We start from the raw sequence: 27,173 nt of genomic DNA on the forward strand, positions 1-27,173 counted from the left end.
GAAAATGAAAGCTGAGAGGTGACCCTTTTTTAGATAAAACTTTCAATAGGGAGAAACCATCTGGAAAATTAGTTGAAAAGAAAAAAACAATAACAACAGAAACCCCCACCCACCTCAATATTGATTCTAAAACATTAGCGTTTACAGTCAAGTCACTCTGACCCAGCATCTCTCTAGGACAGAGCGCGGACCAGCAAGCATCTCCAGAGCAACGCTCAGCACACAGTAGGTGCTCCATGATTATCTGCTGAATGAATGGACCAAAAAAAAAAAAAAAATACACTAGCAGGAAAATTGTTATTTCTGGAGCATCTACTATGTGCCAGGTACTGTGCTAGGATACTTAATAAATGATCGCATCTAATTTTCACGACTTCATAGAACCGAGATTAGCAGACGTGTGTTTCAGCAGAAGGAACAGGCCCAAAGCGGCGAGCTGACTGTAGAAGGCGCACCCCGGGGACACAAAGCTGTGAGAAGCCAGACCTCAGCCAGCTGGGCCCCTGAGCCTCAGTCCTTCCCGGTTTCCTACTGCCGCTTCAGAAGGAGGGTAGGCCAGAGCGCCTGCCTCAGAGTCGACCTGCTCCAGCAGGGAGGCAGGACTGGGGTTTCAGGACAGCGGGCCAGCCTGCTGCTGGTGGAGAGGAGATCGCTCCCGGCCAGGGGGCCCAGTACCTCGCGGGCTCCGCTGCTCTCGGTCCAGCGTCTCACACACCTTCAGCTCTGCCCGCAGGGCCCGCAGGAGCCTGTCGCTCTGCAAGAGCAGCTGCTGCCTCAGCGTCGTCTCCTCCTGCAGCCTGGAAAAGCCCCGCCGGCACGGGGAGGAGAGGCTAGTCTCACGCGGGGGGCAGGCAGTCCCGCTGTGACCCGGGGAGCGTGGCCGAGACTGTTGGCGCGCTGGGGAGCATCCCGAGGGCCCCTCCGGGCCCAGCCCTTGACATCTGAGATCTTGGGTCGTCCTCACAGACACCCCAAGAGGGACATGCTACGAATGCCCAACTCAGGAATATGAGGAAGTGAAACGCAAAATGGTTATGTCTCACCCATGGGTGCGCAGCTCAGGGGAGAAGCAAGGCTGTGATGACACAGACCACGAGCTTACGGGTCACTGCACCGCGCTGGGGAGGCAGGGCGGCCTCAGGAACTAAAGGTCGGGGGGAATCAGGAGAGCTGACGGGGCTGCTGAGACACACGGGCCGAAACGGAGGCCACGGGGACCGAGGGGCCTGCAGAGGCGCAGTCAGCATGACCGGCTCAGAGCCCGAGCCAGACACACGTCAACCCTGCACGCAGAACTGCCCGTGGCTTCCCGGTCACTCAGCAGGAAAGCCTAGGTCCTCCCCGGCCCCAGGGCCCTCCTCCATCCCAGCCCCTCCTCCAGCAGGGCCCCCTGCTCTGCCCTGCACAGGCCAAGGACACCCCGCCCGGGCCCTCATTCTTTCCAAAGAGAAGGACCAGAGGCCCCGCGGGGCGGACGCACTCACTGCCTCCAGGCGGCTGCTCAAACAGCATCTTTCAGGGAGGCCGGCCGTGACGCTCTCAGGATGAAATGGAGCCATCTGGCCCCCAGGCCCCATCCCCTGACTCTGAGGACTTTCCTCCTCTTACTCCATTCCCACTGGACACACGTGCTGCGTGCTCACTGCGTCCGGCCCCGGGGAAGAGGACCCTGACCCCTACCTGCTCAGCGCCCTGCGGCCATGGCAGACCTCCTGAAGCAGCCGCTGGTTCTGACTCTCCTTCTCGTCCACCTCCCTCTGCAGCCTCTCCTTCTCCGCCCTCACAGAGGCCAGCTCCCGCTGCAGGTGCTCCAGGCTCGCGGCCTTCCTGGAGAGGGCCTCGCGAAGCTTCTCGTTCTCCTTCTGTTTATCTGCATGCAGAGGAAAGCGCCGCTGAGAGGAGACACCATTTGTTTTTCCAACCTTATTACGCAAATACAGCACTTCAGCCGGAGCGCGCCAAGAATACAAAGGAGAGAAGGAGATTTCATCTGGCATTTGTGATTGTGGCATTCCAATTATCTCATGCGTTTTGGGCAGATAAATCTGTCAACATCAAGGCTGCAGATTAAACGTCACTGGGATGAGATGGGCCCGTTTAATTTTCTATAAAATGATGGGCTGTGCCAACCTAGTTACTGTGGCTTCACAGAGCAAAACCTGGGGAGACATTAGAGACAGAGGCAAGGAATGGGGCTCAGAACCCTGGCGACGGGTGCTGGGCAAGTCTGAGAGGCCGGCCAGGAGGCCAGCGGGCTGTGCAGACGGCCCCTCGACCACCACCGCCAGGCCAGGAGGCCAGCGCTCCCAAGGGGCGAGCAGCGCTGGGGCTCGGGGGTACACGGCCCAGCACGAGGCCTGGAGACAGAGGGGCATGCTCAAGTGCGGCTCTTCTGCTTACTGACCCCCACCAGCTCCAGCCAGCCTCTTCACTTCTCTGCGCCTCCGTTTCCTCATGTGCGTGGCCAGGAGCAGTGACTGAGCTGCTACATGTAAAGACGTCGCTGAGGGCCTCAAAGCACACTGCAGGCTGCCAGCGCTCCGGTGGCTGCTAGCTGTGCCCGCGCTGCTGACGGCTGACGTCGCCGCAGGGCTCACTGTGTTACCTTAAGATCTCCCCGTGTATCATCCTGCTTACTCTTCAGAGCAAACCTCCATGGAGGCACTTGGCTTACTCTCTGTTTTCCGGACAGGATGTTAAGGATCAGAGAGACTGAGGCTTTGCCGAGGTCACACAGCCAGTAACTGGCAGAGACAGGATTCAGATCCAGCTTTTCTGATTCCACTCTTAACCAGGACTCGATCATCTCTGAGCATGCTTTCTCCTCTCCCCGCAGGCTGCAACCACACTGAGCTTCCGACAGCTCGGAACCAGTCCAGACTCCACCCCCATCTCTAACCCCTGGGCCTCTGTCCACCCTTTTCCTTCTATTTAAAACGCCCTGGCTCTTCAAAACCTTAGCTGTTGTTTAAGTTGTTAGGTCTTGTCTGACTCTTTGCAACCCCATGGACTGCAGCCTGCAAGGCTCCTCTGTCCCTGTGATTTCCCAAGCAAGAATTACTGGAGTGGGTTGCCATTTCCTTCTCCAGGGAAGCTTCCCGACCCAGGGATTGAACCAGCGTCTCCTGCACTGGCAAACGGATTCTTTATCACTGAGCCACCCGGGAAGCCCTCTAAATCTCAGGCACCTCTGCTAATCCCTACTAACATCCCAGACTCAGCTCTTGAAGGCCAGCTCCTCCTGGGTCAGGATGCCTTCTCCAGGGTCCCGTGCTCCTTGGTCCTCACCTTGGTCCGCCACGGTCACCTGGCTCTCTCTCGCATCAGACCATGAGGAGCCCTGAGGGAAGGGATCAGGCCCTGCTCGATTCTATATCAGAATCTACACAGGCTGCAACACAGAAGAGGAGCCAGGAGGTGTTTGCCGAATGAATGAATGATCTGCAGAAGCCCCAGTTTCATCTCTTAAGCCAAAATCGTCAGTATCTCTAGTGAAAATGGGATAAGCTGGCCTGAGTTCTGGTTCCACCACCTCCAGCTCTGTGACCGCAAGCCAGTCAGTTCCCCAGGCCTCAGTTTCTTAACTGTAAGGCAGGACTAATAATAATGTCATTCTGGAAGCATTTTATGTAGTGACAGAAAATATAAATAAAACCTTTTTGAGGGCTAAGCTCCACACAGAAGGAATTAAAAGAAGAGAAACTCTGTCCTTTAAAAAAAAAAAACACTGTCCTCTTCCCTGGTGGCTCAGTAAAAAATCCACTTGCAATGCAGGAGACCTGGGTTTGATCCCTGGGTGCAGAAGATCCCCGGAGAAGGAAATGGCAACCCACTCCAGTATTCTTGCCTGGGAAATCCCAGGGACAGGAGCCTGGCGGGCTAACTGTCCATGGGATCACAAGAGTTGGACACGACTTAGTGACTAAATCACCACAAAAGAAATCCTGGAGAAGCTTTGCTGATCGTAGAAAGTCTCTGGAATTTCCAGCCCTTCTCTCTTCCGCTGGGAACTAAGAGAGGCGGCTGCACAGAGGGGAGGGTGACGTGGAGAAGCGTTTACTCGGCCCCAGAGGCAACGCGCTGCGGGCTTTTCCTGCGCTTAGCTGTCGACAGCCCGATGAAGAACTCCCATTTTACAGCTAACGATACTGAGGTTCAGAGAGGCCGAGCAAGCGGCCCGAAGTCACAGAGCCACAGGATTTGGACGCAGGTTGCTCCAACTCCAGCGTCTGCATTCTTCCCATGCCACAGGGGGCTGTGGGACCCCAGGCTGCAGACGGCGCCTCTAATTTTTACCTCTGGATCCTTTAGAGAGCATCGTATTGAGGGCCTGGTTCTGCTTCCTCAGGAAATGTACTTCTGATGTCAGAGAATTATGGATCTCTGGACCATAAGCCAAAACATTTGAAGAACCTATAAAACCACACAGAAGTCACAATTTATGGATGGTCTTCAGGCCCGAGTGCATGGAACTTTCTAGAAAACAGTTTTAAATAATGAGAAAACACAACATATCATGAAAATTATTCCTGTGAACTACGTAAGCTATTACCAGAGCCCACAGGGAAAGGAGGGTGAGCTTGAAAGAGGAGACGAGGGGACTCCAGGCATCTTACCTGCCCTCGGGGAGCAGAAAGGAGGAGCCGGGCAGGGGGCGGGTGGGTAGGAGCGATCTCTCTCCTGAGGGCCAAGCCCCCCGGGGACCTCGCCACAGAGGGCCTCACCTTTCCCCGCCCGCCCTCCCTCCCGTTTCCTACCTGTGTAGACGGTCTCACAACTACCCCAGCCCAAGCTGAAACCCTGGGAGCTGGCCCAAAAGCGTCTTCTTCCACTCCGCAGTCAGCCAAAGTGATGGCTGACTCTTCGTCCAAAATGCCACACACACTGGCCCACTCTTTTCTGCCCCTGTGGTTCAGCCATATTTTTGCCCTATTTGCCTCAGCCAACAAGATGATCGTCCTAAACACATTCAGTTTGTGGTTTCTTTTTTATTTTTTTCTGCTCAAAACTATTTGACGGCACCACTGCAAAAGACAATCACACAACCAAATGCAAGGTCCAAACGTCAAATCTCTATTATTAGCTCGAATCTCACAGCCCACCCCACTCCCTCTCACACTAGACCCTCAGCCCAACTGAGCCTCCTTGTGCTCCCAACACACCACGTGGTCACACACACCCCCAGCTTTACGGGACGAGGTATTTATTCCCTTTGTTGAGAAAGCCTGCCACCTTGCTCGACTGTCGAAATCACACTCATCCTTCAGTTCATAGCTCAAGCTCATTGCCCCATCGCGCAGACTGAAAACACCAGGCTCTAAAGCCTCACAGACTGGGTCTGAGGTCACTCGCACACTCTGACCGGCTCCCTCACCCCTAAACACCTGCCCGGGCTCCAGTCTGTCTCCTGAAATCCTGGCCCTTCCTCTGGGCGGACAGCACCCCCTGAGCTGAACCTTCCTCGTCTGCACCGTGTGTAACGTTCCCGTCCGTGGCCACCCCCCTGCAGAGCCCCGCTGCGTGCAACATGCTTTCTGCACGTGGCAGACAGACGCCGCCCCGTGCCGTCCTTACTGATGGAGTCGACCACACCGCAGAGCCCGAGGGCCAGACACCTGCTCTCCCAGCCTCCGGGGCGGCTAGAGCGCGGGCATGTGCCTCTTCCGGTCGATGAGACTTGACAGGAGGCCTGCTGGGAACTTCGGGGAAAGATTTTCCACCCCTCCTGCTCGTTCCCTCCTCTGGACTCCGTCCTGACAGAAGGGGAGGCGGCAGCCTCCACAGGTACTAACCCCACGCCCTGCTCCCAATCAATCAGCCGTAGGACCCGCTTACAACTGCCTGCCCCTGGACTGCCTGCCATATAAGAAAACAAAAGTCCCCATTGTTTATACCAGTTTCTTACTCATATTCTGTTATTTGCAGCTGAAAACATCCTGATACACAATTGATTACCCGTGCGGTAACCCACTCCAGTATTCCTGCCTGGGAAACCCCATGGACAGAGGAGCCTGGAGGGCTACAGTCCACGGGGCCACACAAGAGTCTGACACAGCTTAGCGAATAAGCAGCAACAACACTGCACTCAACCCCCTGGAAGGAAGGCACGGCACGGTGCCCCCCAGAAGCCAGAGTCCATCCTTCTCTCCTCCACAGTGCTACCTTCTTCTCATGTGAATGATTCACCGATTACAGTATCCTCTTTCTTAACTGACATCCATCTCTCCCTACCGTCTTCCTCCACGCTCCCCTATAAGCTCTGGTGTCCTTTTAGAAACACTTGGGTTTGAACCTTGGTTCTGGCTTCTTAATAGCTGCACGATCTCAGGCAAGTCATAGAACTTCCCTGCCCCTCTAGGAACTCAGTAAAAATGATCGATGCTAATATTACTTGCTATTACGATATTAACACATGACTGATGACAGGCTGGAGCCAAAAGAGGACCAAAGAACGATCTGGATGAGCAGGTAAGCTTCTCCAGAAGTCTTCCATGACCACTGCTAAGGCGGTCACTTTTCAAAGAGATGATGGAGCCAAGGAACAGTTTCTGACAAAGCCTGAGCTAGCGGGGTCCACTTCTGACGCTAAGAGGCCCATCTTTCCTCTGAACATCATCACTGGAAGCTTGTGTAACTGGCGACAAGCCGGAAGACTGAACACCTAAGATGACAGGTTTTAGCAATATTCCACCTCAACATGACAGGGAGCTGTGCCGTTCTCAAACCTGCTCCCAGGACGAACGTCTCACAGCAGGGGAGGCCGAACCACTGTTATTTCTTTGTCTTTTCAGGGGCTGTGACAACGTGGTGAGAAGAGCGTCTCTTTCCGCCAGCGTAAACACTTTATGAATGTCTTTCTGTAAACCTTCCCATCAGAGCGAAGTACTCTCCAGGGCAATTGCCCGCTCCACTGTAGCTGGTGGCCATTTGAGGCCCCCAAATAATTCTATAATTGGATTTGCCTGGGAAAATGTAAAACAGGCTGAATCTAATTCAGGCATTACCATGAGTGACTATGGTGGGCCCAGGCGTGTATTTCTTTCCTGTGTTCAATGTGACTAATAACTCAGATTAATCAATTTCCCTGGGAGTGAGATGGGGAGGAGGGGAGGATGCAGGACTGGGGAGAGGGGTGGTCGGGAGAGGGAGGGGCGGGGCAGGGCAGGGAACCAGTCTCTGCCTCGCACACTACCACACACACAGCCCTCTGAAAAGATGTCCTTCCAGCTGATGGTTATGATGGACTAGAGAGCAGACTTGGGGACCAGAGATGAGACTGCTGCCACCAACTCCATCTCTCCAGAACTCACGTATCTCATCACTATTAATGGCAATGACATGAGGGGTCCTCACCCACTGCAGAGCTTTGTATCGTCAAACCCATCATGTTATACAGAATAAAACAGTAAAATAAAACCAATGATAATGAAGAAAACCACCATCTATTGAGTGAGGTGCTGAGCAAGGCCCTATTTATAACGTCTCATTTAATCTCACAATGACCCCATTTTATAAGATAATGAAGATGGGGAAGGAGGGGAGAAGTGCCCAAAGTCACAAAGCTAATAAGACAGAAGAGGCGGGCCCCAGCCCAGGCCAGGCCAGCTCGCAGACCAAGTCAGGCTTTGCCTGGTGCCCAAAGCTGCTCTCAAGACATTCTTCCCAGGGTGAGAACACTCCCTTTGGAGCAAAAAAGGAAAGATCCCAAAACAGAGTATTCAGTGATAAGGGGAACACAACAGTGATATAAAGTATTCTGCTTTTCCGGTAGGTGACGGAGAGAATGAGAACACACTTTATATTTGCATTAACACTATAAGAATAGAGAAGAAAACTAACAAAGGTGGGAGGAGGGAAGGGAGAACAGGATTAATGCTATAGGACGGAGATACTAATTTCTGAACCACGTGAATGTCTTACCTATGGGAGAAATATGCATTTTTAAAGTTTTTCATGGAAGAATATTCCACACAGGGCTAATTGTGGTTATGGAGGAACGCCCTCATGATTGGCACGTGGGAGTTATCAGATTGCTAAAGTGCTCATACTTTTAGATTCTGTTATTGACAAAAGACAAAATTCTGCTGTGTTATTTTAACATATCTATCTTATCTCACTGCTGGGGGCGGGGGGGGGGGGGCGGTGGGGAGTTCCCCCAATGGCTCGGCGGGAAAGAATCTGCCTGTCAATGCAGGAGACAAGGGTTCAATCTCTGGGTCAGGAAGATCTCCTGGAACAGGAAATGGCAACTCACTCCAATATTCTTGCCTGGGAAATCCCATGGACAGAAGAGCCTGGTGGGCTACAGTCCATGGGGGTCACAAGGGAGACACGACTGACTAAACAACAACAAAATCTGCCTCAGTACAGCTTCGAGGGTCAAATGAGGAGCCACTCACGACTCAGGACACTGGAAGACAGCAGACCCCCCAGTGACCGAGAACAAACGTGTATCAGGTGCGGCCCTCCACTGGTGTTAGGCCCTTGATTCTCATCACCACCAGAATAAACTGGGAACGCCTGCCCCCACTTAACAGACAAATCACTGCTACCCGAGAGTCAGCATGCTAAGCAAGCAGCAAAGTCAGGATCTGAACTGAGATCTCTCTGGCCGCAAGTTCGAGGCCCTTCCCGATACACAGCACACTTACCCAGGCAAACACGTCACAAAGGAAGCCCTCCCGCCCTTTGGGAACGTCCGTCCACCTTACCTTGGTCACCTTCAGCCCCTTGTCGTTCCAGCTGTTTCCGTAGCTTCTCGTTTGTTTTAATAGATTCCTCTAAACGTTTTCTCAAGCTTCGAATTTCTTGTATATGTTCCATTAGTAAGTCTACAGGAAGGAGGGCATTTTTAGTTTAAAGTCTGAAGCCCCCAACAAGCTGAATAATTTATGGGCTATGCAGTGATCCTGAAATGTGAAGAAGCACTGGCCGTGTTGAGAGAGTCCTCCGCGGGCACGGGGGTGCTGAGCTATTGCCCACAGCCCACAGCCTGCCTGTGATGATTCTCTGCAGCGCTCCATGAGCAAGATACTCTACATCACATGGAGAAATTACACTTCATACAATTTTAATGCTAACACTAATACAGCCTTTTATTCTTCTAAATATCAAATATTAATTTAAAATCTTCCTTTCAGTGAAACTAAAGGATTGCTTTCAAGTTTGCCTGGATTGCCAGAGAGTTGATTAAGCCGCTTTCATAACAAATTCAGATATTTTTGAGACTAATTCTTTGAAAAGACTATGTTAACCATTTATCACTTATTAATTTAAGACTTAAAAACAAGGCAAAACAATAACCCCAACACTAGTGAGAATGCTTAAGAAGAGCTCTCTCAAGAAGTATATCCTGTTAGTGTGGGTGTAAATGTATATGACTCTGGGGACCATTTTATTAATAATCATTAGAGAGGTTCTTCACAATATCTTTTACCAAATAATTCTTTTTTCACCAATCTATTTAAAGAGATCACCAGAGATGCTGACAATCATTTACCAGAATGTATAGAAATGTTCATCTTAGCACTTTTTATAATAGTCAGAATTGAAAATAACTCAAATTATTAAATTAACTGCATTATATCCCTTATGATACAGTACTACACAGCCATTAAAATTATGTTATGAAGACCATAAAATATGACGGGAAAATATAGATACAAAATGGGTTATTCGGCATAATCACAACTCTGTTTAAAAACTTGCAGACAGGAAAGATATATATATATATATATATATATATATGCAAAAGAAGGAAATACATCTAGATATTAACAGAGGTTGCCTTTAGGTGGTAGATCTTAGGCTTCTCAAAACTTTTATATTATATCTTAACATAATATTTTAAAATATATAAAAACTTAAACTTTCTGAATTTTCTGAAACGAGGCTGCCTTATTTTCTCAGCCTCTGCCATGTCTCACTTTAAGAAGGAATGAAAGAAGCAAAGTTCCAGTCCAAAGGTAGGTCTCTAGAATTAGTGTTTACAGGATAATCACATTAAGTATCCACTGGCAAAACTAACGCCTTTAATTCATCAATTAAGGTATACTCAGTATGTCTTGGTAATGTTTGCTTTAAAACATTATACTAATGTTACGACCCAGTTTTAATTCCTCCAAAATGACTTTCATTTACAAGTAGCACAATGTTACAGATCTTTTCCTAATTAAATAGTAATTTTGCCATGAATTTGAATGTTTATGAGATGACTTAATTCCCAGATCCTCAGCTATCTCCTATTAATGCCAGAAGTGTGGCAAGTCATTTGGCGGACTGAGGACCCCCCTGCAGCACCCTGGGGTGTCACGGCCCCACACCTCCACTCCTGCCTTGCTGCCCCCAAAATCTCTCGGCAGCCAGTCAGGTCCGAGTGAGTCAGGAACTTATCTTCCTTGCTGGTTTATCCACGCCACACTCTGCCAGCTTCTGGGGCAAAAACGCTCAGCAGCGATCGGTGGGACACATCGTCTGAGTCTGGCTGGAAGCTGCAATCATCACTTGGGCTTAAGGACACACTCCCAGTCGAATTGGACACCACTTGTTAATTATGCAGCCTTAACTGGGCAGAGGGAAACACTATACTCGTCTTAACAACACGGGAGAAAATTATCTGTCCCTCTTACAATAATACCCTTCTGACAAATGCTGACACTTTAAAACCCATCCTGCAAGAAGCAAGCACCAAAAACAACAGTATACACATCTTCTGCCAAGTAGTTCCAATTTATAGAATCTAGGTCAAGAAAGTGTCCTGAAATAAGGGGAAAGCTCATGTTCAAAGACATTCCCCGCAGCACTTTTCACAATTGTGAAATTTTAGAAAATGACTTAAATGTTCAGCAACAGAGGAACAAAAGGAAAACTGCAGTTCAGCCATTCAACGGACGACAGCAAAGCCGCTGAAAACGATGTTATGTAACGTGTGGGAACCCTTACGATACAATGCCAAGTGAAAAAAGCACAAGTACTAAATTATCTCTCTGCTCGATTAGGAACATGACAAAAAGAAAAACGGATGCAGAGGCAGAAGAGAAACAGACCCCAAAAAGCTAACAGTGGGTGAGTTAGCGGCTCCAGAGAGCACTGTTCACATTCAGGAAAGTGCCTGATAACCCACTCGAGAAGCCCACGGTCACGGGTCCTCAGGAGGAATAAGGGGTAAAGAGATACCCGAGTGGCTCTACACAAGTAAACCCAGGCTGGAGTGGCGGGTGGGGTGGAAGTGAAAACAAGAGGGGCAGGCTGGGAGAGAAAGAGGAAGTGCCTGGTTCCACCTTAGTGGGAGGACATTAAAGGACAGCGATCACAGATATCCCACTGGCAAGGATCAGGCTTGCTGCCCTGTAAACTCCGCCCTCTCTCGTCCCCACAAGATTCTGCGGGAGGGACCTCGGGCAGGAGGAGGAGGGCACTAGGGACAGGGAAACAGTTTACATCTGACCTAAGTGGAAAGGCAGACAGCGGGGCCAGAAATCACAGAAACACCAAGAGCAGAGACACAAACTGCAGAGGGAGACAGCCAGAAATCCAAAGGAGACACACCCAGGTGACTGGTCACCGGAGGGGCCCGGCTGACACCTGCATTGTTCGGAACCTGTGTACCTCACGCTCCAGGTCTGTTTTCAAGCTGCGCTCCTCCAGGCCCTGAGTCTCCTGTTGGAGTCTCAGAGACAACCAGTGGGGATAAAGGCTCTACTCCTCTGGAAAATGTACCTTTTATATATTTCATATATCTCTTATATAATCAGTTTCATCTGGGGGGGGGATTTCTGTTGCCAAAAAAAAGTTTTAAAATTTTGAAACCCTTGTTCTACATGATCAGGTGTCAACAGAGAGCTTTTAGCAGGGAAGCGTCTGATTTGTTCTCTGGGTCCATCCCGGGCACCTTACAAAGAAGCCGCTGGAAACATGAGAGACGAGAGGACGTCCGCTGAGGTCCGGAGTCTAGAGCGAGGACCAGGAGACGTGGGCGCCTGTCTCCAAGCCACGCCCACTTGTCTTAGAGGTAAACACAGTTATCCTGGGACATACCCACACTCACTCACCTATGCATTTTCTACAGCTGCCTTCTGCTGCAAGAGCACAAGCGAATCGCTGCAGCAAAGAACACGTGCTCCGCCAAGCCCGCAACACAGCCTGTCAGCCTTTCACTAGGGAAGGCCTATCTGCTCTGCTCTGCACCATCCCTGGAACTTACAGTGAACAGTAAGCCCTACCCAAGGCCCAGCAGGAGGTGTCAGGACTGGTGTAAGGGGAGCTCGGGGTGGGCGACCTCAGAAGGACAATTCTGCCAGCTGAGCCCACAGCTCCATGGTCAGAGGCAGGACAAAGGGCTGACCCAAAAGGTCAAAGGTCACACTAAAGAGAAACACAGCAGATTTATCAAATTCAAAAATCTCCAAACAGGGGGTGAGATACTTTAGGGCACCCATACAATTCAAACCAAGGGTCTTAAAGCGACATCGCCTTAGGAAGAGCTTGAAAGAAACAACAGGAAATTGACCAGACTGGGAAGTGATCCGGGACCCCAGCGCTTTCCAGACTGCCATGCCAGATAAGTGAGGAAATGGCAAGTCATCATCAAAAAATAAAGACGACTTTTCCCTAATCGCCAGCACCTTCAACAATCGTAGGTTTCTCCATTGATAAACGATGTCTGAACGACCGGCTTGGGCCCCCCCGGGACGTCCTCTCATCCAGTAACCACTCAGATGTCGATACACTCTCCTCACTACAAAGGCAGGAGGGTGAACTATCATGCAAACCAGCGAGTCTCGGCTAGGTTTACGACGGTGGGAAAGCGCGGCTTACCTTGAGAAAAGTTGTTGGCCAGGCCCGATGCCTTCTCGGCCTCGCTGTCTTGCTTCTGGTCTTGTGAGGAGCAGGACTTCTCAGACAGGCCACAGTCGGACAGCGCGCGACAGGCCGACGGTGAGGGAGACTCGAGGAGAACGTGCTGGTATGTGACGCTGTCTTCCTCAGTCCTTGACCATCGGGATTGGAAGAGAAATCGGGTTCCACACTAGACCCCACACCAGGATAAGAACACTGGCCCTTTATCATTTACCTCTATCTGCAACGTTGGTCTGGAGCCTTTCTGCACCCCCAGAGCATTTTTTAGCAAAAGACAAACCAAAAGGGGCTCAGTGGGCTCAACTTGGCGTCAGTGAAGGAAGGGGACCCACCGTCTGGCCGGCAGGGGGGGCCCTGGGAGAGGCCGCTCTGTCCCAGGTGCTTCACACTCTGTCCTCGCTGGGAGGACCATCTGCAGGCAGAGCCGGGAGGCGGTCGGACATCAGAACCTCGCCTGCCCATACATGGCAGGGAAACCATCTGAACCCTCGTCTGACTGGTTCCAAGCCCCCAGGAGAATGTGGGGGGGTGGGAGGGCAACCCAAACCCACAGGTGGACTGTGGGTTCACAAATTTCAGAACCCTCGTGGTCCCCAAGCTGGTTCCAATATCACCATTCAGGCAATCACCTAGTCATTGAGCTGTATTTCCCAAGGGCCACCTCCGCCAGGAGGAAAAACACCCTGAACTTCGTGAGGAGCCCCTGTGAATCCCCATTACAGATAAGCGCCTTAATTTAAGCTCTTTTTTCTCCCACTTTTTCTTATGACTTCGTGTCTCATTATTCACGAGCTCAGACAGGAGCAAAGGACATTCATTAACAGGTAAACACCAGATGCAACTTCCCTCAGACAGCGTGATGGATGCTCGGGCTCGCTGCCGCCTGGCAATGGGAGGAAGGGGCCGAGGGCACCCGTTTAATTAGCTCAGGAGTGACCCACGCGAGTGCGAAGCCTGCAGCTGGAGATGGAGAACAGAAGGGACAGAAGCTAGCCTGTCAGAGAGGAGAAGGGTGGCTGAGGAGGGCTAAGGAGGCTCCCTGCCTTCTTCCAGCCCATTCTCCGCTCAACCACGGCTGGTCTTCAGATCGGCAAGTCTGCTCCTGTCAAGTCCCAGCCTGCCCTCCTTTGGAGACGCCCCTCTTCCTGTAGAACAGGATCTGGGCTCTCAATACAGGACGTGAGGCCCAGGCCAAGGCGCGCCCACCCCGGCCTCCCCAGCTCCGTGCTCTGCCCACCAGCCACGTGGCTCCAAGGGGCCACATCTCCTACACCTCGAGGGTGGGCACGCTCCCAAAAGCCCCACCCCAAGCCTCATCCTTCAGATCTCAGCTAAGACACCTCCCGCGGGGAGGTCCTTGCTGCCCCCTCCACAGCGTGCCGATGGGACGAGACCCATTATTATCAGGGCGGAAGTGGAAGGTCGGGCTGGGAGGCCTCCTTGAGGACACTGCAATGGGAGAGGAGTACTTCTTCTCAACTTACAGCAGCCTGATTAAAACGTGCTCCAGTGAGCTGTGCCGCTTCCCTGCCTGCTCTCTCTAATGACGCTGGTGGCCTTCACAATGCCAATAAAATCTAAAACTCCACATCCCAGACCAGTCTCTATGTCTTTATTTTGCCCCCAGGGATCCAAAGGGTCGCAGCTCCCAAGAGGAGAGAAACATCAATAGCGCTAACAACGTGAGAACCTTGAACAAGTCAACAGAGGAAGGCACGGCCTTGAGTTTCCAGTTGGCCACAGAGGCAAGCTAAGGGTGTAAACAACCCGTTCACACCACGAACATTTTAAAAAATTCCAATCACGTGCCAGAAAGCTGGGGCTGGAACAGGTGTACAGAGATTTAAGACAGTCTTTGCCCTCAAAAGGCAACAGGGAATAACAAGAAGCATCCAGGTGTGGGAGTAACAACAGATTGAAGTTCCAACCCAGTGCTGCCTCTTCTTGCTACTTCTGCTGCTAAGTCACTTCAGTCATGTCTGACTCTGTGCGACCCCATAGACGGCAGCCCACCAGGCTCCCCCGTCCCTGGGATTCTCCAGGCAAGAACGCTGGAGTGGGTTACCATTTCCTTCTCCAATGCATGAAAGTGAAAACTGAAAGTGAAGTCGCTAAGTCGTGTCTGACTCTTCGCGACCCCATGGACTGTAGCCTACCAGGCTCCTCCGTCCATGGGCTTTTCCAGGCAAGAGTACTGGAGTGGGGTGCCATTGCCTTCTCCAGCCTCTTCTTGACATGCATGCAACTCTGACCCCTCGGGCACCTCATCCTAAACTGGGAACAAGAATGCTCTCCCTGTAGGGTCAGAAACAGCGACGTGAATGCCCAGGGCGGCAGCGGGCACACGCTAACACCTAGTTGATGTGGTCTCCTTGCCCCTTTCAGGGAATCCTTGAACAGCACGGGGTAAGCGCTGCAGGGCAACCATGTGCCCAGCGCTCCAGGAAGGATCAGTGACCCTGGGGTGAGGGCGGAGGGGTGAGGGTGTCGGGGAGCACACGGGCCGCTTCCTGCGAGCCGACTCTGAAGAAGGATTTTTAAGTCACAGGAAGAAGAAGAAGGCAGGGTCTACGGCTTGTGCACTTGCATGGTCTGGAGAACAATCAAACGTCAGATTTAAGGCTGAAGCGTGGGGTCCGTGAGGGAAAGGACAGATGGGTCAGGCCCGAGTCTGGAACTCCTGCTCCAGGGACTCAGGAGCCAACAGAAGGAACGCGTCATGCGAGTCAAATCGCCTGCGAGGAATGCCAAGAGCAACCTCACATGGCTGAAGGAAGGCTGCGGGACGCACAGCCCGAACCCCTGGTTTTGTATGGCCAGTGTCCGTTTCCCAGGAGTTTCTGCTCTGCTCCCCAGATGCAGGAAACTAACAGAACAGGAGGGAGCCCGGAATACCAAACGCTGGCAGACGAAGCTGACCCCGCGGCTTCTCACCCCATGCTGCACACTCACCTCTCTCTCGTGTCTCTCTGGGTTTTCATTTCCACTTCAGCTGCATTTCCTGGAAGCAGAAACCACATCAAGAAGGAAAACATTAAAAGAAAAGAAAAAGTGCTCCCTAATAATTTCTCACTCATCCATTTGCAGAGGCACTACTCCATTTGTTTAAACACTCCTCTGTAACAGTCCTGGGTATTTAAAGTTGGATTTATCAAGAATACCGCTCAGACTATAGACTCCAGCTCCAGTGCTGGTTCCAGGAGGAAGGTGACAGCGCTGAATCTAAAAAGCAATCACAGAGGCGCGGCTGGGTACAGGCTCTTCTTCCTTCCCTAAAATTCTGATACCAGCAGAAGACAGGCTTGTTACAGGAGACGGCTAACAGAACCCGGAGAAAGCAGCTCACTGCCCTCCAGGTCCGAAATTCCAGAGTCTTCTCACCACAGACTTGCTCCTGGCTTCCCTTCTGCTCTTCCGTCCACGCGTTCTAACACAGACGATAGTTACTGTGACTTAACCTCTCACTTTGGCCTTTATTTTTTTTAGCACACCAATGGTGGTTTTTTTTGACCTTATCTATTTTGGGCTGCACTGGGTCTCGGGTGGTGCGAGCTTTTCTCCAGCTGCGGCGAGCAGGGCGCCACTCCCCAGCTGCAGCACGTGGGATTCTCACTGTGCTGGCTTCTCTCGTCACGGAGCACAGGCTTTGGGGGACGCGGACTTCAGGAGCTGCAGTTCCCGGGCTCTGGGGCACAGGCTCAGCTGCTCCGTGGCATGTGGGATCCTCCCGGGTCAGGGGTCAAAACCATGTCTCCTACACTGGCAAGTGGATTCTCTGCCACTGAGCCCCCAGGGAAGACCTTCAGTCTGGCCTTTACTGTGAGCACTTCTCTTACCAAGTTTGCTTTAGAAACGTCATGTTCAACGAGAACAGGAATACTCCCTTGCAGGTGGACGTGGACCAGTTTCTGCCAGTTCCCTAGCTGACATCGAGGTCCTCTCCTATTTTTCATTTTATAAAAGAAACATCTTTGTGCATACAGCTCTTTCTGCACTGAAATTATCTCCTCCAGAAAGGCTCTGAGAAGTGGGATTCCCAGGAAAAGGAGGCTGTGCGTGCAGCTGAAAAAGCCGGTGTCTGCAGCAGGGGGGTGACCAGATGAAATGACAAAGGCAAACAAAAAAACAAGGCTCGGGACACAGCTGGGGACAGGGTTCCGCTGCCCCCGGGCGGCCCCGCGCTGCTCGAGAGGAGCACGTGAGCCCAGACTTCAGAAATGAACAACTGTATGTTTAAAGTATTTCTGAACTCTGGAAATTGCAGGCTGGGAGGAACTCTTTGAAGAAACAAATGGGTGGCTGAAGAAAAAAACAAACCTTCAGTAGCTGTACTGGAAAAATGAGACTATAATTAAACAGTACCCACACGTACCATTTCCAAGACTACTCCTAAAAGGAAACGTTCCCGAACACCACGGCGCAGAGGAGAAGATCACAGGACGGACACACACATGCTTCTCATCTTGTGGCTCCCTCTGCACCCTGCACCATGCGGGGCAGGGCGCTCAGGCTCCCAGAATGGGCCCTGAGGGTGGTTCCTTGGCACCCACGTCTCCCTCAGGCGCCAAGACAACCCCATGAGCCAGGGTCAGGCTCTCTGTTTACAGTAACGATGAGAAATCCAGGGGGTAGAATGTTTCCACCCTCCCAGTTCACACTGCATTTACTTCACCACACGTTCAGGTAAGCCAGGGAGATGGAGACGCTCTCACAGCCGCCTGCCCACTCTACAGGTCCCAGACAGCCAAACAACATCACAACGTGTGCGTCACAGCTCCCACTGTTCTTCAGAAGTCCAGGGACTTCGCAGGACAGCGTATGCCTGGTCCAGGGCAGGCTTAAGCATTCTGGGTTGCCCGACGGTAAACTCATCTCAAAACCAGCAGAAAACTCTCCTTGATTCCTAACAAAGCCCAAAACCACAGAAGGAGCCGATGACCTGGATGCCGCCAGCAACCCTAGGTTCCCTTCTTCAGATCAGAGACCCTTTGGGGAGCTTGTAACAACTCAACAGTTGTATTCCACTCACTTCCCTTCCACCACAGAGTTCTTTAAAACCAAATGACAGACCGTTTTGGTGGGACTCGCAGGGAGGTGGCCGGTATGATGCACTGAATCCTTGGTGCGATCTGCCTTCACGCAGTGACAGGGTACCAACTGTCCGGCTCTTCCAGAAGCTTAGGAAGCATGTCATGGAAAACTGCTCCCATCTCTCAAGCAAATCTCACTGCTACACCTGAAAAGCTGTATGTGGCGGTGGAAGGGTCCCATCCTTCCACATAGAGAGACATCTAGCTATCCGCTAACACATCTGAACAAGGGTGAGAAGACGATGCAGGACCGGCTTGTAACGGGCGGACCCACTGCAGTCTCCTCCTTGCACTGACCCCTCTGTAGGCGGTCACTGGCCACCACGTGAGAAGTCACTTGGGAAAACAGTCCTCCCTAGCTCCACACCCATCGATCGTCCAAGTTTAAGCTCCAATATCAGAGTCTGGCATCTCCTACGTGACCCAAACGCTTCTTTCCTTCCGTCTCACCGGTAATTCATATTAAATATTTACAGCTCTCCCAGGCGCCTGCACCCGATGCTGAGGACATAGATATGAACAAGGGGTCTGCCCCCAACAGGTTCACAGCTGAGTGGGGACCGTGGACCCAAAAGATGATTCCACCACAGCGCCGTGATGAAGCACATGGGATGCTGTCGGGGGGCCGGGGGGCCAAGCCGCACCCAGCCTGGACCAGCAGAGAGTTCAGGGGAGGTGACAACTGGTCTAGATCTCTGAGGCAGGAGAGAGAACTGTTTTATGGAGATAAGGAGAGGCTCGAGGGCCAGGCAGAGGGCAGATTTCAGGACTACTCAGGAGCACTCCACGGATACTCTAACGGATAGCCTGGCTCACGAAGCCAACCAGAGCTTGCATGCCCCCCGCCCCCACTATCTGGGAAATAACCTTCCCCACCACCCATGAATCCACCCAACATGCGGGACTGAGCTCCCGCGTCCTTTCCTCCTGGAAGCCTCCCCATCAGAGTCCACAGGTGCCCCCTCCAAGCTCAAGGACGCGTGCCAGACAGAGGCGGGGGGCCTTTCACCCACGGGCACCCCAGGATCAGGTCCATACCGTGTAAGACCCCCAGCAGCAGCAGGTCCTGACCGGGCACTGCACGTCTGGCCCTTTCCCAGGTCGGGAGGCCAGGACAGGACAAGACCGCCCCCCACGCCCCCGCCCCGCAACTTCCAGGAGCTCCTGCTCTGAAGAAACAAAATACGCCCCCAGAAGTCACCGCCGTCCCCTGCTGAGCTCCCCCTACTGGCCGGGCGGGACACCAGCCGCTTTCATAATCTTGAATCCTCCCAGAGCTCTTAAGAATGCATGCTACCACGCTGCTTCTTGGGTGCTACCAGTTAAATATCATAAAAGAAAAAGCAAGGATATGCACAAAGATTCCAATCCATTGGTCCTTTATCACAGCCCTAAACTGGAGACAACCTAAATGTTCCCTGAATGGGGAATGATTAATTACAGAGCCTTCACAGGAAAGAATGCTCTGCAGCCCCTAAAACTTACAATGTAGCTTAACATTTATCCTCTATACTTGAACAAAGGGAGAGGCTGCAAACTGTCCTACTTCCACCCAAAACACACACATGGATAAAAGAGGTCTGGAAAGCATACACTCCAGGGTGTTCATGTTTTGCTGTATAAATGATGCAATTACAGGAGCATTCGCTTATCTGTTATTCCACAATAAACGAGTACTGCTTTGTATTAATAATAATAAAAAAAAGACTATATTTAAATTTTTTAAGAACTCATGCTATGCAACTACCACAAATATAAAATTACTTTATGGTGGGCTCGTTTCATAATTCAGAAGCCAGAGTCTTCAGATGGCAGCCCAGAAAGACCCACCGCGGCTACATATCATTCTCTAAGAAAAAGGGCTGCAGAGAGGTTCCTGAGACCTTTCTGCCTTTCGTCGAGGAGAATTAAGCATTGTGTTTGTGTTCTCTGTTAGGCCCGAAACGCTTCTGCTTCCTCTGGAAGCAGAAACCCATAGGAAACAAGTGAGATCTCCTTGGGCTTGTCAAGGTAAATAACTAAAAAATAAATCAAGGGGAGGTGAAAGTTGCAGGAGGGCGGGTGTCCGGTGCCAGAGGCACTTTCTCTCGGCCTCCTGCTCCCAGGCAGAGGGCCGGGAGGAAGGAGGGAGACAGACAGACAGGGCCTCGGGCCAGGGAGACACAGCTCTACCTTGAGGACCCACTGACCCTACAGCAAAATGGAAGCTAGCTTATCTGCAAAGTCTTAGCCAGAAGACAGGGGATTTCGTGTAAGCTGGGAAAAGTCAAGCGTTCCTGCGTTCTGGCCCTACGGGGTCCCGAGAGCTGGCAGTAGACAACGGGCCTGGGACGTGCCTAAGGTGTTGGGCCCTTTTTAGAAATGGAGAAAACAACACTTCCTGGGCCCAGAAGGCAAACTACCCCACGTCCTATCTCGGCATCTCACTGAACACGTGGACCCTTGTGAACCACCTGTGTGTCTGCACGAAGGCAAAAAGACTGGGTCAGGTCGAGGCTCCTCCCTGGTAAGGCCGAGCTCCTCACGGAAACCACCTATCCTGAGAGTGAACCCCCAGCTCACAAGTACAGGACTCAGCGCTCAGGACTCCAGGCGAGCCAAGAGCACCGTGCAAGGCCTCCATCCTGGATCTAACTGGACCCAATGGCTCACTAAGGAAAGCCTCCGATTTTGGGCAAAGAGCAGTCGTGACCTGACTGTGTGAAGACCACTCTGACCACAGCAGAAACGGACTCCTTCGGGCCCAGGGTGGATGCACAGAGGCTGGGGCAGAGGGGGCCACAGCCAGCCCAAAGAGCAGCAGGCGGTCAGCCGGAGCCTCGGCGGCCGTGAGACAGTAGGGCCGGCTGACCTGGAACACATACTGAAGGCAGGATTTAGAGGGGCACCCGGGGTGGGGGGGGCGGGAGAACTGACTCTGAATGGTGTCCGCGGAGGAGTCAGGGAGGGGAGTTCCCCAAGGAGGAGGGGCAAACCACATCCCCGCTCCTCTCAAGATTATCAGTGAGGTGTGCGTGTGTGTTTACATGTATGTATGTGTCTACCTAGAGAGAGAGAATGATAGACTACACACGGCAGAACTTCATGGCAAACAGATGGGAAAACAGTGGGAACAGTGGCTGACTTTATTTTGGGGGGCTCCAAAATCACTGCAGATGGTGACTGCAGCCATGAAATAGAAAGACGCTTACTCCTTGGAAGGAAAGTTATGACCAACCTAGACAGTATATTAAAAAGCAGAGACATTACTTTGTCAACAAAGATCCGTCTAGTCAAGGTTATAGTTTTTCCAGTGGTCATGTATGGATGTGAGAGTTGGACTATGAAGAAGGCTGAGTGCCGAAGAATTGATGTTTTTGAACTGTGGTGTTGGAGAAGACTCTTGAGAGTCCCTTGGACTGCAAGGAGGTCCAACCAGTCCATCCTAAAGGAGATCAGTCCTGGGTGTTCATTGGAAGGACTGATGTTGAAGCTGAAACTCCAATACTTTGGCCATGATGTGAAGAGCTGACTCATTTGAAAAGACCCTGATGCTGGGAAAGATAGAGGGCGGGAGGAGAAGGGGACGACAGAAGATGAGATGGTTAGATGGCATCACCGACTCAATGGACATGGGTTTGGGTGGACTCTGGGGGTTGGTGATGGACAGGGAAGCCTGGCGTGCTGTGGTCTATGGGGTTGCTAAGAGTCAGACACGACTGAGCGACTGAACTGAACTATACGGATGATGTCTGCTGTAGTCTCAAAAAAATGCAAATTATTATTTTTGAATTGTAATGCAAGAACACCTATTAAAGTACCTAGCACATAGCAAATGTTTGGCAAAGGTTTTCTTTCATCCTTCCTCAGACCATCTCTGATGCTTAAATATATTTTTAATCCGTTAAAGTTTGGGTTTTCTTGTTTGCTTTGTTTGTCTGCTGCTGCCAGCATTTAAGATCCGTGAGTCTTTACCTGTCAAACCTGGGTTTCTATCTTCTCTTGAAGATTCAGAGGAACTGGCAACCACGTGGCCATGCCTTCCCAGCCTGGCCCCTCAGGCCCCCCCAGGGGACCCCGGGTCTGGGACAGGGCAGACTGCCAACCACAGGGCAGTGGCCGCCAGCAGGAAGCGGCCAGTGGGGTTCTGCCATCACCCCGTCAGGGCAGGGGGCGGCAGGGGGGTCAAAGAGCCAGCTCCCCCAGGCCCCTCCGAGGGGTGCTGGGCCGGTGCCTGGCCCACCCGAGGACTCGCAGGCCCGCGCCTCACTCACCCTTGAGAAACAGCCTCTCCAGCCGCCCCAGCAGCGCCGCGCACTGGTGCAGCTGCTCCCGGAAGCCCTCGGCCACGCAGCGGTCCACGTCGCTGGCCTGCAGCAGCTCCTCAAACGCCTGGATCATGGTGTTCACGTGCTGACGATAGACGACGCAGATGCTGCGGCTGTCCTTTATCTGCTGTCGCTGAAGGGAGAGTTCCCTGGCTTGGGCCTGAACTAACGCATCGTACCTGATACAGAAGGGAAAAGGAAACGCTGGCACCCGTTTCAGAACTGAATTTCTGTGACCTTCACACTAATTGGAAAACTGACAAAGCAGGATTCTGAAAAGCCCGCAGCCGTACAAGTATCTATACTTTCAGAACAACCGCAACTACGCAAGGTCGCGACTCTTTCAATTTCAAAACAGCCAACAAACGCTGCAACAGAGGTTCTTCTCAATACTTTTAACCTTTATGACGCCCCCAATTAAAGTACAGATTGGCAAGGGCTCGGGAGGACAATTAAGTCTCCACTCACTCTTTAAAAACACCGCTCGGAATTTATAGAAACGAGCGCTCCAACGGGCAGGGGACCCAGCACAAATTCGCAGGAAGAACAAAAAGGAAACTGTAAGGCGGGAAGAGAAAAACAGGAGTCTCTGCTCTCGAGGGAAGGGTCACAAGATGATTATAATCGTGACTACCATTCACAGAGGAACTATGACCTGTCAGCCACGGACGTAGGTGTTTTTTATAAGTTATCCATTCCTCGCAATCTCCTAACAAATGCATGAATATCTCCCTTTACAGGAGAGAAAACTGCCTCTTAGAGACGGCAAAGTCGGTGAAACGGTGAAGGTTTGTGACTCAAATAGGGTTCCGCCTTCAAAGCCTAACTAAACTCGGCATCACAGCCTCCAGACACCCCATCTGTCTTTTCCCGTGCAAACCTGCAAGTATCCGTCAACACCAGGAAAAGCCGAAATGGAGGAAAGCCTGGCTCTGTCTTCTTACCGACTGTGGCCGCAGGACGCTGGCCCCAGAGTGGCCAGGCAGAGACCCTGACCCTCCGCTTCACTATATTCCTTGAAAGGATGACCAGTGACCACCGTCGAGCCCAGGTGAGCACAGAGCAGTCACGTGACCACAACCTGCAGACGGGGCCAGTTTAACAAACGAGAGGAAACCTGGGCATCAGCGCGGGGCACCGCGGGTGGACCAGCCCGCTCCGCCAACCCTCCCAGGCCGCCTTCTAGGTCGCACACCTCCTCGTCTACAAACACACGGTCTAAGATCACCTCCCTCTCAGGTGACTGCAAGGACTCAGCTAGAACAGTGCCCAACCTGCGGTCTGACACCACCGCCTTTCACAAACGCCAGCTGCCCTCAATCACACCGTGTGGGAAGCCTGGAAAAATGCACTCTGGCTCCTGACAGTTCCGAACAACGTGTCCGTCTCAAATTGGGGACGAGTGAAGGTCAGCTGTAGAAATGATCCCATGTTTGTCATATCTCATGAAGCAAACTGTGTATCTCTACACCCATAAAACATATCTTCACGACCCAAGAATTCTTCTCTTTCAACACAGGCTATTTCTCTGAGATGACCTTAAAGGGTAGAGATATAGAAAATATTTATTTTCTTTCCACCCTGCCTAGGACAGCAGTTTCGGTGTCACCACCCACCCACCCTCCCCTGCAGGACAGTAAAAGCCATTAATTAACAGGGTCAGGAGTAAACACTGCCATTTAGCAAACGTACCACAACTCACCAAGTGACTGGTCTAAAACCTTCACCCGCATCCCAGACCCGAGGAGGAGAAGACCTGCTCGGCCAATCTCAGAAGGCGCAGGCCGAGCCCGTACACCGCCAGCTTCTGTGGCCTCGCGTGTCGCTTCCCCAGAGGCCTAGCTGCCTTACTGTTACTGTTGTGCAGTTGCTAAGTCGTGGCCGACTGTTTGGGACCCCACGGGCTGCAGCACACCAGGCTTCCCTGCCCTCCAGTGTCTCCTGGAGTTTGCTCAAATTCAGGACCACTGAGTTGGTGATGTGATCTCACCATCTCGTCCTCTGCCGCCCCCTGCTCCTTTTGCCTTCAATCCTTCCCAGCACCAGGGTCTTTTCCAAGGAGCAACTGCCTCGGCCGAGCCATGAAGGATTCCCTGGCGCAGGGCAGCACCCCTTTCCAGTTCAGGGGCGCTCGCCCGGTGGCAATGTGGGGGAACTGCAGGCTTGCCCGTGGAAGAAGGCAGCGGTGTGACATACCTGGAGGGCGAGAGGTCTCTGATCTTATTCTGCAGGTTATGGATTCCACCGAAAAGCTCCATGTTCAAATTCTGCTCCTTCTGCAGCTCATACTCCTGGCCCACCAGCTGCTGTCCGAGGCTCTCCAGCGTCCCGCCGTCCACCATCTTTGGGGCCAGCGGGTGGAGGATCTTCATGTGTTTCACGTAACGGACCTGGCGCAAACTCGAGAAGGTCATTTCCTCCTCGTCGGCACTGCCCTTGGACTTGCTCAAGCCGTCCTGGGCCCCTTCCGTCCCACACAAGACCGTGATGACGGCCTCGCTGAACCGGGAGTGCTTCTGCAGCTGCAGGATGAAGCTCCGGTAGCCCTCGAGCTCCGACTCCAGGTCACAGAGTCTCCGTTCCAAGTTTTCTTTATCGTCTGAGCTATGAGTGTTCTCCAGCGGGTCGGTCCCAGCCACGCTGACCTTCGTGGAAAACTGACTGTTGGCACTCAAGTTTGTAGCTGCTGACGGGGGGCCTGGGAAGTCTTCAGAGGGGTTCTCGTCAGCTGGTGGCAAGACGGCAGGGTCATCTGGCTGGTAAACTTCAGAGTCTGAAAATCAAACCACGTTCACGTCAGTCTCTCCACTGCTGCAATCCAGCCCCCTGCCCCGGCTCACAGCCCCGCCGAGCAGAGACGCTGCGGAGCCTCCTCCAAGCCCCTCTGCCTCCAGTCCTTCCCTCTTCCCTCTCAATCCAGCCTCCTCCTCAGAGCGACTGTGCTGAAGAGTGAATTCCACCATGATAACCACCCACCCCCACCTACAACTCACCCACCCCCCACCATCTGGAGGATTAAATCCAAACTTCTCACGGTATCTGAGGCCCTCCGTGATCGGGCTCCAGGCAACCTTTGCAGGGACACACTCAGCCACCGCCTACGCAGACTCCGTACTAAAGTAACCATCGTTCCCTGCCCAGCAGGCTGCTCGCGCCTCCCCGCTTCGCAGGTGCTGTTCCCCCTTGGCCGCCTACTTTTCTCCCTCTCAACGAGCTCCTGCTCATCCTTCAACACCCAAATCTGACTGTCCTTCCTCTGTGAGCCCACGTTCAAACTATGCAGAACAGTCACTCCCCACCGCGCTTCCACGACACCTGATACATAACACCCACAACAGACATTATCACATGCCGGGCACCAGCACAGGACGGACATCTGGCTTCTTCACTTATTTACACAGCAGTTAGTTGCTGGCTGCCCCTCCATTACTGGACCGCGTGTTCCTTCCCAGCAGGAACTGGCCTTTCATCTCCGCGTGCTCAGTGCCTTTTACAGCACCCAGCCCGGCCCAGACGTGAAGGAAGGGCTGACAAACACTGGAGGAAGAATGAAGTCACATCAGAGACGAGCAGGTCTAAAATCCACGGCAGATGAGAGTCATCACCTCATTTCCATGTCTACCAGCTTCTGGGAGACGCCACGAGGTCTCCTACAGCGAGGAGTTACTTGGCTGACTCATAATCCTGCCAGGAAACATCTCCTTACAGTTGGTTTAAATCCCCATGTTTGTGGCCAAACTCCTGTGGGAGGCACAGTGGTGCTGCAGAAGAAATCACAGCTTTGAAGACAGAGAGAAGAGGGCTCACACCCAGCTTGGCTCCTTGCTGGCTGCATGGACTTAGGTGAGAACTCGCTGCCCAGAGCTTCGGTCTCCCCACGGGCATCTCATTTGTTGTTGTAAGGCTTCAAGCTCAGGCCTGAGTCCAGAGCATCGTCCTTAACCACATGCCACACTGCCTGCTGTCCAAGGGAAAGCTCAGCTCAGTACAAGCAGCTGTCTGAAAACGTAAGAGGCAGCAGAATGTAGGAGAAAAATCCATCTCTGAAATTCAACAGATCTGGTTTCACACTAAGGCTCTAACCGCTTAATGGCTGTGTGAACTTAGGCAAGCGCCTTAGCCTCTCTGAGCCTCAGAAGCTTCCTCTGCAAAATGGAGAGAGCACCACGTATTCTGCTTTTGTCTTCAGTGTCCAATGGGACAGTATCTGCAAAAAGGCTAACGATGCCCGGCACGTAGTAGTGAAGGAGACCAACCAACATGAACATGCTTTGCTTTCCTGAAGGTGGGAGAGGACGTCTATTCCAGGAGACACGTGAGCAAAGGCTGGTGGACTCGGGGAAACGTGGGCAAGGCAGCAGGATATGTTGGCTGAGACGACCGAGGAGACCACGCAGAAGGAATGGCACACACCACCCTTGCCAGGCCGGCTATTCCAATTTCTGGGTCCTGCAGCTGCTCCGCGTGGCTTTAAGCCCATTCTTGTCTCTGCTCACAATGCAAATACCATAAAATAAACTTGGGAATTTTAGAAAGCCACTGCTACGTGACCTCAAGGAAGCATTCCTACCAGAGCCTTTTTACTGCACAAAATGTGTTATAATCACTAGCTCTGAGGGCCTTCAGGGTGGAGACCATGTCATTCACCTCTGCTTCTCCAGTGTCTGGCCCGGCGACTGGGGCAGAGAAGGGACTTGGGGAGTCCTGCTGGCTGAACGTGTATGAGAGAGACCGAGGGAGAAAGCCTAACAAGGCTTTTTTCCTATGAGTCACACTCCAAGGAAAAGAAATAGCTTTGCTCTAACAACCTCCTGATAATGGAATTTCATGGCAGGAAGTGATGTTCACTCATGGGAATAAAGATCAGTTCTGATGACTTTCAGTAAGTAATCGTGAGGCAAAGACAAATGGAAGCCCC

The 27,173-nt window shown here is 52.1% G+C and overlaps 1 protein-coding gene across 8 annotated transcripts in view; it reads right to left on the bottom strand.

Moving 5' to 3' along the window:
• Positions 1-27,173, bottom strand: part of CDK5RAP2 (CDK5 regulatory subunit associated protein 2) — a 179,271-nt gene that overhangs the window by 19,726 nt on the left and 132,372 nt on the right. For all 8 annotated transcript variants that reach the window (XM_043453940.1, XM_043453941.1, XM_043453943.1 and 5 more), the window contains 8 exons: positions 24,452-25,028; positions 22,202-22,434; positions 15,811-15,859; positions 12,817-12,989; positions 8,712-8,831; positions 4,297-4,413; positions 1,681-1,870; positions 676-797 (listed from right to left, as the gene is read on the bottom strand). In XM_043453940.1, coding sequence (XP_043309875.1) covers positions 676-797; positions 1,681-1,870; positions 4,297-4,413; positions 8,712-8,831; positions 12,817-12,989; positions 15,811-15,859; positions 22,202-22,434; positions 24,452-25,028 — 1,581 coding nt within the window. The remainder of the gene's footprint in view (positions 1-675; positions 798-1,680; positions 1,871-4,296; positions 4,414-8,711; positions 8,832-12,816; positions 12,990-15,810; positions 15,860-22,201; positions 22,435-24,451; positions 25,029-27,173) is intronic.

This window comes from Cervus canadensis, chromosome 30 (genome assembly GCF_019320065.1).
Source record: "Cervus canadensis isolate Bull #8, Minnesota chromosome 30, ASM1932006v1, whole genome shotgun sequence".
In the NCBI taxonomy this organism is placed as follows: Eukaryota; Metazoa; Chordata; class Mammalia; order Artiodactyla; family Cervidae; genus Cervus; species Cervus canadensis.